The sequence below is a fragment of the Eschrichtius robustus genome, chromosome 1 (genome assembly GCF_028021215.1).
Source record: "Eschrichtius robustus isolate mEscRob2 chromosome 1, mEscRob2.pri, whole genome shotgun sequence".
Lineage (NCBI taxonomy): Eukaryota > Metazoa > Chordata > Mammalia > Artiodactyla > Eschrichtiidae > Eschrichtius > Eschrichtius robustus.
The window spans coordinates 91,323,699-91,337,336 of NC_090824.1; the positions used below are offsets into that span (position 1 = coordinate 91,323,699).

At 42.3% G+C, this 13,638-nt stretch overlaps 1 protein-coding gene across 4 annotated transcripts in view; it reads left to right on the forward strand.

The window, feature by feature from the left end:
* Positions 1-1,183: 1,183 nt before the first annotated feature.
* GOLM2 (golgi membrane protein 2) overlaps positions 1,184-13,638 on the forward strand; it is a 101,798-nt gene continuing 89,343 nt past the window's right edge. For all 4 annotated transcript variants that reach the window (XM_068550697.1, XM_068550700.1, XM_068550699.1 and 1 more), the window contains exon 1: positions 1,184-1,806. In XM_068550697.1, the coding sequence (XP_068406798.1) occupies positions 1,480-1,806 (327 nt within the window). In that variant the 5' untranslated portion in view covers positions 1,184-1,479. The remainder of the gene's footprint in view (positions 1,807-13,638) is intronic.

Here is a 13,638-nt window from a genome sequence, read left to right on the forward strand (position 1 = left end):
ATTTGAATGAAAATACCAAAGTTTTTGCGTTTCGTTGGTTTATGTTCATTCTTGAATCTGAGGTCTGAAAAATAAAGCAACTCCATCTTCTCCTTAGGATAGAGCCAAATAACTTTTAAAACTTCTATGCGAAAGATGTTAAAAAAAAACTTTTATGCGAGGACAAATGAAATATGCAGAAAACACAAAAGAGGTGAAGGCTTTTTCTTCATCACTGTAATTAATGCCGAACATATAGCAACAGTTAGCCTGGTATAATGCAAAGAGCAATGATGTTAGAGACCAATGACCCGAATTCAAGCCTAATTCTGTCTCAAACAAGATATGGGACTTTGAGAAAGTTTCTGGTACATCTTTGTGTCTTGGATTCCTCATCTGTAAAACTGTGTTGCTGAGAGGATAATATGAGACTAAATATGCAAAAACAATTTGTAAGGGATCTACTATATCTAACCCAGACCGTGCTTGCTGTCAGTAACAGCATAAGTTATCATTCATTGTGGGCAGCTTCTGGACTTTCTACTTGGAAGCCCAGTTCAAGGCAAAAGCAGCAGTGAGTTTAGGAACAGGGGCTCATACATTCTGAAGTTCTTTCCATTAGTGAAAGCAGTAACCTTGGAAACCAGGCTGGCACCACCTCTTTCAGTCATAAAGCTTAGTTTCTCTTGCTTTCCTCCGTAATGTTTGGGGCACCACAATTTCACGGTCGTTTTCTTTCTGGTTATTGTTTTCTCTCCACATCGTTAGCACAAGCAAGAAAACCTACTGAAGCAAATACAAAATCTTTCTAGTCGCCCCTTCTGCCCGCAGCTCACCTAAGTTTTCCTTACATAGCGGTCGCAACCTCAGATGTCCTCAAAAACAAAAACTTTCACGAGGGCCATGGCATGGTAGGCACTCCCTAGACCGTGGGTCAAGGGGCTCGAGCAGGTAAAAGCCGAAGGGACTCCGGTTCAGGTATACAAGAGCTAACCCAGACCGCCAAAATCACAACACTCTTCTGTACAGAGATAACCCTCGCGAGATAAGACTGCGAAGAGCGGGAGAAGCCCACTTTCTCGCGAGAAGAGGGGTGGGTGTTGGCGGAAACTAGGAAATGACCCCCTTGGCGACCCAGACCCAGCCAATGGGCGGGGCCAGAGCTAAATCCACCCCCTTCCGCCTCTTTTCCCCGCCCCCTAACCCTGAAGTATTGGACCTGGGGTTCGGGCAGCTGGGTTCTCCTGGTTCCGCCCAGCTGGTGCGGGGTCTAGTTCAGCGCCTGCGGAACGCGCTGTGGCAGGATTTGAGGGGGGGGCGGGGAGGGGCCTGCGGCTTGCGGCCCCGCCCCCTTCTCCGGCTCGCGGGCGGGCTAATCGGCCCGCCTCCGGCTTCAGCCGGCCCTGGGGCTGCGTCCCCCAGGCAATTCAGCCACCTCGGCCTGAGCGTCTGCCCGCAGCGTCGGCGCCGAGGCACCGGGGTACAGCCTGGTTCGGCCCCATGGTGGGTTTCGGGGCGAACAGGCGGGCCGGCCGCCTGCCCTCCTTCGTGCTGGTGGTCCTGCTGGTAGTGATCGCGGTCCTCGCCTTCAACTACTGGAGCATCTCCTCCCGCCACGTCCTGCTTCAGGAGGAGGTGGCCGAGCTGCAGGGCCAGGTCCAGCGCACCGAGGTGGCTCGCGGGCGCCTGGAGAAGCGCAATTCGGACCTCCTGCTCTTGGTGGACTCGCACAAGAAACAGATTGACCAGAAAGAGGCCGATTACGGCCGGCTCAGCAGCCGGCTGCAGGCCAGGGAGGGCCTGGGGAAAAGATGCGAGGATGACAAGGTAAGGACGAGCCCTCTCCCCTCAACCCCCATAGCTTTTTTCAGCTCCGCGGTGGGGATGTTCGCCCAGCCGTGGCTGCCTTATTGCCTTCCAGAATTGCAGCCTCGGAGGCTCCCCTTACCGCTAACAACCCTATTTCTGTCGGACTTTAACCGGTTTAATCACTGCCACATTTTCCAGTCCCTGCCAGATGAAACTGGCTGTTAAGTTTTGGTTCTCAAGAGTGGCCTGTGTGTGGATGCCGCCTCTTCTCCAAGCTCAGCTGCTGAGCTGGCAGTAGTAATCATCTGGCCTATGTGGTCGGCCGCCTTACGTTTACAGATACACAAATCTGGAGGCTGCGGGATTTGGTGTGTTAACCTTATCCTTTATTCCGTGCACACTGATTATTATTAATTTATTTATTTAAAGAATGGGGCCTCCTCTAACTCCTCTACTTATGGTGGTCACCATATGTTTTTTAAAGCAGTCTGAGTTTTCTTACATCTCTATAGGGCTATGTATTAAGCAAAGAGTCGGATATTACTGCCTTTTTTGTGATGAAAATGTTATGATAGATGGGCTCTGGAGCCATATATGAGCCACTTGTGACTTGGACATAGATAATCCAAAATTATGTACTCAGTTTGAATGGTCAGTGAAATAGTCGAAAAGGTAGAGCCTAGAAATAAGTTCTAAGCAACAGAATCTCATGTCATTGTCCTCACTGATCTTGAAAGGAAATAAAAATGAAATTTTGTGTGCTTAACTCTTAGGGTTGGTGTTGGAAAGCCATACTAAGTTTAAATTTTAAAAGTTTAAAGCTAGACTGTAACTAGACCCGCCGCTGAATAGTCTTTGTTCTCACCAGCATATTGGGAACTATGTTATTAACTTATGACCTATGCAACTTCTGTTGATTTACCACAGTAAATTTCTGGGTGGGATAAGTAGATGCCTTTCTTTCTGGACCCTCTTTTGGTAGTCTTCACACTTTTTTTGTGTGTGTTCCTATTATAAGTTTTTATTTTGTATATTAAAATTATTTGTAATAAGTCATTATAAATTAAAATCTCCTGAGCTCCCAACTTCCTTATTGTCACCAACCTCTACCTTGTTTCTTATTTCATGAAGATTGAAGCCCTTAGGTAAGTGCTTTTCTGTAACCTACACCTTCACCATAACATAGACAGCTTCTGAGAGGAGCAAGAGTTCAGCAAACTTACAAACATACTACATACTGAACTCTATAGACTGAAAAATTCTCTTGGGTGGAATAGGCAAAAATCCATGAAATTTTGTAGTATTAAAACAAGGTCTTCAGTCTTGGAATGGTTAGGCATACTATTCAAATTCTCTCCAATCTGGAAAGAAAGATAAGTCTTTTTTAGTAATTTATACTCAGGATTCCATTTCTTCCATCTACTGGACTGTAATTATCAGTTTCTTTCAGTAGATTTTCACTTTTACCTTCAACCATATGTAGGTGTTCGCTGTTCTAAAATTTTTTTATTCTTCCATATACTCCCTTCTCCCAATCAACCAATGTCTTTTTAAATTTTCACTGCTGAACTCCGGTTATGGGTGGTCTATAAATGTTTCATCTATTTCTTTTTTCATCCCCATCCTAATTTTTTTTATTCTGTATGCCATCCTTCTTTCCTCATCTTTTCTGAAGCTATTCTCTTGAAGGTCACAGGTGTCAGTTTTCCTGGTCAAATCCAAAAACACATTTTTATTCTCATTCTATTTAATTTCTCAATAATTGATTGTCTCTAGCTTTTTGGAAACTATCTCCTTTCTCGCTTCTGTATCATTGAACTCTCCGGATTTGCTTCCTGCCTTCTTCACTATATTCTTGGCTGGATTTTTTTTTCCCCCTCCAACAGCCTAACAGTAATGGACTTTATTCCTGGGCCTTTGCTTTCCCCTTACAGCAGTATTTCTCAAGGTGGTGTTAAACAGAATGCTGTCCTAGAAATTGTTTGTAGATGGTCAGGAGAAAAGAGGAAAACCTTCTTTTTGGAGGGAAATATTAAATAGTATAAGCAGTATATCCTCCTCTTGGAATTCATAATGCCTGCTAGCATATAAATGCTCTGAGAAATGTATTAGTAAAGAAGCCTATTTAATTTTGTTTAACTTAGTCTCTATCAGTTAATTTGATCACCGACTACTGTTTTCTTGGCCTACTTGTTACCATGGTACAGAAGAATGTAGCAAAGCACACTAGTTTGGGAAATGTTGCCCCAGGTATCTTAACTATTATTTGGCTAATATTCTATGCAGCTGGCTCACAAATCTATACCTCTTCTTTGCATGTCAATTTTATATTTTGAACTAGCTATAGCATCTTTGTTGGACAGCTTGTGAGTGTATGTTCCTGGGGTTAATGAGGAGGCTTTGAGTTGCTAATAGAAAGGGTTGTCTTGGTCTAGATGAACTATAGATGAAATTTGTCTTTCAGAGGTGTTTCCTTTATTCCTGCTACTCCCTCAATAGCTGAGAGGAGGGACTTATTTTCTATAAATGATCTAAAATCCCTTTGGGTGGTGATAGTGTTGAAGTAAAATTGACAATTAAAAGTGTCTTCCATTTTAAAATAGACTTGTTTTAATGTTTAATCATATTAATGTAGTCTCTTTAAAGTAAAGGCTCTCTCTGCCTTTCAGGGTTTTTACCTATAGTACACACTGGTGCTGGCCCCCTCAATAATCATTTATACCCCCTTTGTTTGGTATATATCCTTCTCTGTGACTCAGGGCTAAGTCCTGATTGGTTTAAACTGATTATGGTAATTTCATTATTCCCAGTGATTAGTTTAGGAAGGGGCTGGCTAGTGAGTTGTGAAGGGAAGTTTCCTTGCTCCTTAAAAGAGTCACACTTGCACCTCTGTGGTTATCTGACCGCAAATCAAAAATCTCCAGTCTAATCATAAGAAAGCATCAGACAAACTCATATTCAGGGACATTCAGGGACAAAGTACCTGAGCAGTACTCTTCAAAATGAAGAGATGGTCTCTTCTGCCAGATACTGTTGCTTCTGCACATGATAGCTGAAATTGAGGCAACCGGAGTGCTGGGAGAGTTAGCTAAGGAATGGCTGAGGCACTGAAGATGGCAGAGTGGAGTGTTACAATAGAATATTGGCACTCGTTATGTGAGATAAAACAATTTCCGTATTGTTTAAGCCAGTCAAGTTGAGAGTTCCTTAGTTGCAGCCTAAGTAAGGTATCCTGACTGTTAATATTCTCATTGTCACCGTAGTATCTGAGATGGAGGTTAAATCTTATATGTCCCCAGGACAATGAGGGCAGTGACCTCAAATCTGCACGTGGTTTTGGGGTTCCTCAAGGGTCTTTATCTTAAGTATCAACAGTGGTGTTTGGACGCCTGACTAGGTACTTGCTTCACAGTTTTTTGGAGATCAGCATCTTATGGCGGCATCACCTCCCTATATACCCTTCCCCACTCCACTCCATAGATGTTCCACACCAAAGATCCCTTTGCCCTGATGAGCTCGCTGCCTTAGGTATGATGTGTTTTGAGGGGGTGTTGGCAAGGCAGTCCTTGCTCCGGCTACCTTTTTTTTTTTTAACTGTTATTTTAGAACATTTTAGATCTATGGAATTATTGCAAAGATAGTACAAACAGTTTCCTCATACCCCACACCTAATTTCCCCTGTTATTAACATCTTACATTAATATGGTACATTTGTCATAATTAATGAATCCCTATTGATACATTACTAATAACTGAAGTCCATACTTCATTTTGATTTTCTCAGTTTTTCTCTAATGCCCTTTTTCTGTTCCAGGATCCCATCCAGGTTTCCACAGTACATTTAGTTGTCATGTCTCTTTAGTCTTCTTTTAGTTGTGACAGTTTTTTCAGACTTTGTTTTTTATGATATTGAAAGTTTTGAGGATCACTGGTCAGGTGTTTTGTAGAATGTCCCTCAGTTGGGATTTGTTTGATGCTTTTCTCAGGATTAGACTCAGGTAATGGTTTTGGGGAGGACGACCACAGAGATAAAGTGCCATACTCATCGTATCAAGGGAACATCTCCCAAAATGACTTATCACTAGATGTTAACCTTGATCACCTGGCTTGAGGTAGTGTTTATCAGCTTTCTCCACTGTAAAGTTACTCTCTTTTTCTCCTTTTCCATGCCATACTCTTTGGAAGGAAGTTACTATGTGCAGCCAACACTTAATGAATTGGGAGTTAGGTTCTATCTCCTTAAGGGCAGAGTATCTATATAAATTACTTGGAATTCTTCTGCATACAAATTACTTGGACCTTTATCTCCTCTCCCTTATTTATTCAGTCATTTATTTATATCAGTATGGATTCATGGATATTTACTTTATACTTTAGGTTATAATCCAATGCTACTTTATTTTGTTGCTCAAATCGTTCCAACTTTGGCCATTGGGAGCTCTTTCATTTGCCTCCTGTATCCCTCTGACATAATACCCCATCATTGTGATAAACCCCTACTTTCTGGCACTACAAGATGCTTCTGGCTTATCTTGTATACTTCCTGCCCCAGTCCTAGACTCCTTCTCCACGGAGCCCTAGTTCCTTTTATTGGAAAATGGTATTAGACACCAAAGTCTAGGTGCTAGATGTACTCATTGCAACTGTCAGGCTATCTTTGGGAATCTAGGAATCCCTGCTCCACAAGAATTGGAAAGGTGACATTGGACATCTAATTTATTATTCTATCCTGCCATTTTCAATCTGTTATCTGGGCTGTTAGAACACAGAAATTCTTTAAGGGAGCTTGAAATTGTTCATGGAAGTGAGAAACAAGTTCCACTTCTTTGGGATTCCCCCCACATTTACCTTATTTTTTTGCCTTCCTCCCTAAGGAGTTTCAGCCTAGAGGGGTGTATTAGTTGGTTATGGCTGCCGTACAAAATACCACAGACTGGTTGGCTAAAAACAACAGAAATTTATGTTCTGATGTAACATAAGCTCTGATGGAGTCTAGAAGTCCAAGGTTGAAGTACCAGCAGGTTGGTTTCTTCTGGAGCCTCTCTCCTTGGCTTACAGATGGCCACCTTCTTGCTGCTTTTTCATCTCATGGTTGCCCTTCTGTGCTCCTGCCTCCCTGGGGTCTCTTCCTCTTCTTATAAGGACACCAGTCGTATTGGATTAGGGTCCCACCCTAATGGCCTCATTTTAACTTAATTACCTCTTTAAAGACCTTATTTCCAAATAGGTTTCATTCTGAGGTACTGGGCGTTGAGACTTCAGTATATGGGTTTTGGAGGAATACAGTTCAGCCCATAACAAGGGGGAATCTGTGACACACACACTGCTTTTTCTTTCTTCTTTCTGTGAGAAAGACCCTTTCTTCTATTTCCTAGGTGTTGGTTATTTCTCTTATCCTAACTTGAATTCTTCCTGCCTGTATCTTGTACCAAAGTTATGTGATCCAGGTGGGCCAAGTCAAGCTCTTGATAAATAAAAGAAGCTGTTAGAATGTAGAAAAATACCTTCCCAAAACTGTTGTTTTATTACAGATGAAAAAAAAAAGTCAGTTTTTAGGTTTGAAGCTGAACAGTAAATGACCTCTTTTTCCCTTTAACAACCATAATCCTCCTTGATGGCAGTAATATATTGTACCTTTGCTTGAATAGGGGAAAGGTCATGTGCCAGAAAGGAGGGTGGGTAACATATTACTCTTTTTTTTCCAAAAAAATCATTGTTGCGTTTGTGTGTGTACACAACACTCATACACATACCAAGTAAGTATATGTAAAAACCCTGGCACAGAGTAGATGTTCATTACCATGGTCTCAAATCCTGGCCTGCCATTTGCTATGTGTAGAACCCCGGGCAAATCACTTAACTTCTCTGTGCCTTGGTTCCGCATCTATAAAATAAGGACAGTAATACTTAGCTCTCTCACTCTTGTGAAGTTTAAGTGAATAAATTCATTTAAATGCTTAGAACAATGCCTACCACATAGTAAAAAAAAAGAAATGTTTAATAAGTGTTATGTTAGCTATTATTATTCCACAACCTCTTCCTTATTTCTGTCCTGCCTTCTTTCCAGGATGGGATTCTGTCCGGGTTCCTGCTTAAGATCCGTCCCAGCTCTAGCCAACCTGCCTCACCCTTTGCTCCTGGTTGTCTGACTCCACCCCTGCCACCTTTCCTGGTCCACTTCTAATTAGGCTTAGTTAACTCCTCTCATACTTGTCTCAGCTGACTCCCTGAAGCCTGCCTATCCCTCTGTAATTTGAAGATCAGCCTTGTACAGTTCTTTAATATGCTGCACATGAAAATTCCTGCCTTTGCCTCTGCCTCCCCCCTCATAATCTGGCCAAATTCTAGCTGTTGTTTAATTGCTACCTCAAATTATTCATAAGCCATACAAAACTCATACCTCCTCTCCAAACTATATATCCCTTTCCTACCTTCTTGGTCCTTATAAAGCTCATGCAACTGTTATTAAGATGGAGGTTAGAAATTTTGGTGTCATCTTTGATTCCTTCAGCATCTCATATTCAGTGAAGGTGCAGAGGAGTTACTTGATCAAATTGAGTTTAAAAAAACATCACTCTGGTTGCAGAACAGAGAATTGATTGGAAAGGAAGCAGGAGCTTCCTAACTAGCCTCCTTGCCCTGGACTCTATTTCTTTCAGTTAGTTCTCCCCCTTAAGCAAACCTGATCTTCCTCAAACCTTACTTTCAGAGTAGTTGTTATCACTCACTGTGTCAAATCAGAATTCTGCTGTCTAACCTTTAAGGTCTTCCTTGGAGTGCCTCCATCTACCTTCGTCTCCCACTGTCTCCTGACCCAAACTGTGTTCCAGACGTGTTGCTTTGCTTACCTTTGTCCCCCCACCTGCCTTTCTGTGTCATGTTAATTTCTGTTTCTGTACCTTTGTTCCTGTTAATGACTCTTACCTCTTGCCTCTTTTCTGTTTCTCTGTTATACTAATCTTTTGGTACTTCGACCATGAAGCCCTCTGGGACTTCTGACCTGGAGTATGCTTTTTTTTCTTTGTACACAAGTAACATTTATTGTTTGAGCCACACTAATTTATTTTGTTTTTCATTTTTCACTAATAGTTTCTTAGGTGTTGACTTTGTCTTCTCAACAAAATTTTAAGTTGCTTGAGGAAGGACCATATTTAAAAATTTTTCCAATGAGTTCTTGATAGTCCTTAGAGCTGATACAAAGTGTTATGGGTCACTGGATTAGAGTGGACCCTAATCCAATTTCTTGTGTCCTTATAAGAAGAGGAAATCTGGATACATAAAGAAATACAGGGAAGAAGCCCATGTGGAGATGGAGGCCTTGATTGGAGTGATGCATTTATAAGTCAAGGAATGCCAAGGATTGTCAGCAACTACTAGAAGCTAAGAAAGAGGCAAGGAAGGATCCTCCTTTAGGGCCTTCAAATAGAAAGCATGGCCCTACAGACAACTTAATTTTGGACTTTTAGCCTCCAGAATTGTGAGAGAAAATTTTTGGTTGTTTTAGTCACTGGGTTTGTGGTACGTTGTTATAATGGCTCTAGAACAGTGGTCCCCAACCTTTTTGGCACCAGGGACCACATTCGTGGAAGACAGTTTTTCCACAGATGGGCGGGGGGCGGGGTATGGTTCAGGTGGTAATGTGAGCGATGCGGAGCAGGAGATGAAGCTTCGCTTGCTCACCTGCTGCTCACCTGCTATGTGGCCTGGTTCCTAACAGGCCGTGGACCAGTAATGGTCCGTGCCCCAGGGGTTGGGGACCCCTGCTGTAGAAAACTAATATAAGATTCAATAAAAACTCTGGCGGACTTTTAAAAGTTATTTTATTTTTTTGTAGAAACTGACAAGCTGTTTCTAAAATGTATATGGAAATGCAAATAACCTAGAATAGCCAAAACAATTTTAAAAAGAACAAAGTAGGAGGACTTATACTCCCTGATTTCATGACTTATTATAAAGATATAGTAATCAAGACAGTGTGGAATTATTGAAAAAAAATAGGCATATAAATCACTGGAACGGAATAGAGTGCAGAAATAGACCCACAGATATATGGTCAATTGATTTTTGGCAAAAGTGCCAAGACAATTTAATGGGGAAACATTTCAATGAAAGATGTTAAAGCAACTGGATATCTTTACGGTGGTGGGGTAGGTGGTGGTGTTGTATACTGCTGTGCTGCTTCACAACATATACAAAATTAACTTGAAATGAATCATGGACCTAAACGTAAAAGGTGAAACTATAAATCTTATAGAAGACAACACAGGAGAATATTTGTGACTTTGGATAGGCATGGATTTTGAGGGCGCAAAAAGCATGAACCATAAAGAAAAAAACAGATAAATTTGATTATCAAAATTAAAAACTTTCCTCCTCAAAAGGCACTATTTAAAAAAAGAAAGAAAGAAAAAGCAAGTCATGGGTTGGAAGAAATATTCACAATACATTTATCTGATAGAAGAATTGTATCAAGGCAGTCTCCTGTACCAGGACCCAGCCCACCCACCAACAGGGCAACACCAGCTCCAAGACCCCCAAGGCCCTACAACCAGAGACCCGGGAACTCCGCTCAGCCCACTAGCAAGTCAGCACTAGCCCCCGGGACCCCCTGGGCCCCAAACCCACCCACCAGCAGGCTGATACCACCTTGGACCCCTTAGCCAGCTACCCCAGGATCCAGCCCCACTCACCAGTGGGCCAGCACCAGCTTTGGGACACCCTGGACCCTGCAGCCAGCTGTGTCAGGAATTGGCCCCACCCACCAGTGGGCCAACACTAGTCCTAGGACCCCAGGGCCCTCAGCTAGTAGCCTGTGATCCAGCCTCACCAACCAGTGGCCAGCAGCCTCCACACAAGGCACAGCCTGGTAGCCAACAGGGCTGGGGGCCAGCTACACCTACCAGACTGCCTGCAGTAGACAGACCGCCACAACAGAAGGGCCCATGTAGCCCACATAGGGGGCACCCCTAGAGCATATAGCTCTGGTGACCAGAGGGGGGTGTGCTGCTGGGACGCATAGGACATCTACAAAAGTCCACTTTTCCGAGGTTGGGAAATGAAACCAACCTACCAGATACTTAGAAATAAAAACAGTAAATTAGGCAAAATGAGGCAACAGAGGAATATCTTCCAAATGAAGGAACAAGATAAAACCCCAAAAGAGATAAGTGAAAAAAAAGAGATAAGTGAAGTGGAGATAGGCAATCTACCCAACAGAGTTCAAGGTAATGATTGTAAAGATGTTCAAAGAACTTGGGAGAAGATTGGATGAGCAGATATTTGAAGTTTTTAACAAGACTTAGAAAATATAAAGAAGAATCAAACACAGATGAAGAATACAATAACTGAAATGAAAAATACACTGGAAGGAATGAACAGTAGATTAGATGATACAGAGGTATGGATCAGTGAGCTGGAAGACAGAGTAGTGAAAATTACTGAAGCCGAACAGAAAAAAGAAAAAAAAAAAAAAAAAGGACAGTTTAAGAGACCTCTGAGGGCTTCCCTGGTGGCGCAGTGGTTGAGAATCTGCCTGCCAATGCAGGGGACACGGGTTCAAGCCCTGTGGTCTGGGAAGATCCCACATGCCGCGGAGCAACTAGGCCCGTGTGCCACAAGTACTGAGCCTGCGCGTCTGGAGCCTGTGCTCCATAACGAGAGAGGCCGCGACAGTGAGAGGCCTGCGCACCGCGATGAAGAGTGGCCCCCACTTGCCGCAACTAGAGAAAGCCCTCGCACAGAAACGAAGACCCAACACAGCCAAAAATAAATATAAAAAAATTTTAAAATAAATAAATAAATAAATAAATAAAAATGCAATAAAATTAAAAAAAAAAAAAAAAAGAGACCTCTGAGACAACATCAAGCATACTAACATTCACGTTGTGTGGGTCCCAGAAGGAGAAGAGAGAGAGAAGGGGACAGAAAACATAATTGAAGACATTATAGCTGAAAATTTCCCTAACCTGGGAAAGGAAACAGACATCCAGGTCCAGTAAGCACAGAGAGTCCCAAACAGGATCAACCCAATGAGGACCACACCAAAACACATTGTAATTAAAGTGGCAAAAATTAAAGATAAAGAAAGAATATTAAAAGCAGCAAGGGACACGCCAGTCAGAATGGCCATCATCAAAAAATCTACAAACAATAAATGCTGGAGAGGGTGTGGAGAAAAGGGAGCCCTCTTGCACTGTGGGTGGGAATGTAAACTGATAAAGCCACTATGGAGATCAGTATGGAGGTTCCTTAAAAAACTAAAAATAGAATTACCATATGATCCAGCAATCCCACTACTGGGCATATACCCAGAGAAAACCATAATTCAAAAAGACACATGCACCCCAATGTTCATTGCAGCACTGTTTACAATAGCCAGGTAATGGAAGCAACCTAAATGCACATCGACAGACGAATGGATAAAGAAGATGTGGTACATATATACAATGGAATATTACTCAGCCATAAAAAGGAACGAAATTGGGTCATTTGTAGAGACGTGGATGCATCTAGAGACTGTCGTACAGAGTGAAGTAAGTCAGAAAGAGAAAAACAAATATCGTATATTAACACATATATGTGGAACCTAGAAAATGGTACAGATGAACTGGTTTGCAGGGCAGAAATTGAGACACAGATGTTGAGAAAAAAACGTATGGACACCAAGGGGGGAAAGCGGCGGGGGTGGGGGGGTGATGAATTGGGAGATTGGGATTGACATGTATACACTGATGTGTATAAAATGGATGACTAATAAGAACCTGCTATATAAAAAAATAAATTAAATTAAAAAAAAATAATAATGCTTATGCAGTGAAACCTCAATTAAAAACTATGAACAGTGAAGTTCGGGGAGGTTCCTCATTGATGAGTATACTGATGTACTGGAGGGCACCCTGACTCCACAGGGATGGATGCTCTTGCACCCTCCTCTCCCCCATCCTGTTGCCCTAAGTACCTCTTCATCTGGCTATTCATTTGGATCCTCTATAATAAAAGGGCAATCACAAGTGTACTGCTTTTCTTGAGTTCTGTGAGGTATTCTAAAAAATTTCTGAACCTGAGGAGGTCATGCCAATCCCCCAATTTATAGACGGCCAGGCAGAAGTGTGGGTTTCTTGGAGATACCTGAAAATTGTGGCTGGGGTCTGATATGGGAAGGGGTAATCCTGTGGGACTGTGTCCTTAACTTTTGGGGACTGTGTTAACTCTGGGTAGTTGGGTAGTTAGTGTCAGAACTGAATCAACCCAGTCAGCATCAGAGAATTGGTGTTGAAATGTAATCACACATTCCAGCCTTCCCCACCCACCCATGTCACCAAGGATACAGTACACCTCACAACTGACCTGAGTTCAGTTCTGTCCAACAAAGCTTTCTTGAACACCCAGACATACCAGGAGCTGGGAGGCATGCTGAAAATAAAAAGATTAATCAGCCACAGTTCCTTCCCTTAAGGAGCTCATGGCCTAGCGTGAGAGAAGACAACATGTAATTTCAATATAAGTAAAGTCATAGGATATGGGTAGAAGAGTGCAATGTATGGGGCTATAGAGATACATCTCTAAAAAGCACAGCTATCAATTTAAAAATGGGCCAAGGAGCTTAACAGACACCTTACTAAAAAAGATACACAGATGACAAATAAGCATATGAAAAGATGCTCCATATCACATGTCATCAGGAAACGCAAATTAAAACAACAATGAGATACCACTACATACCTATTAGAATGGCCAAAATCTGGAACACTGATAACACCAAATGCTGGTGAGGACATGGAGCAACAGGAACTCTCATTCATTGCTGCTAGAAATCCAAAATGGTACAGATACTTTGGAAGACAGTTTGGA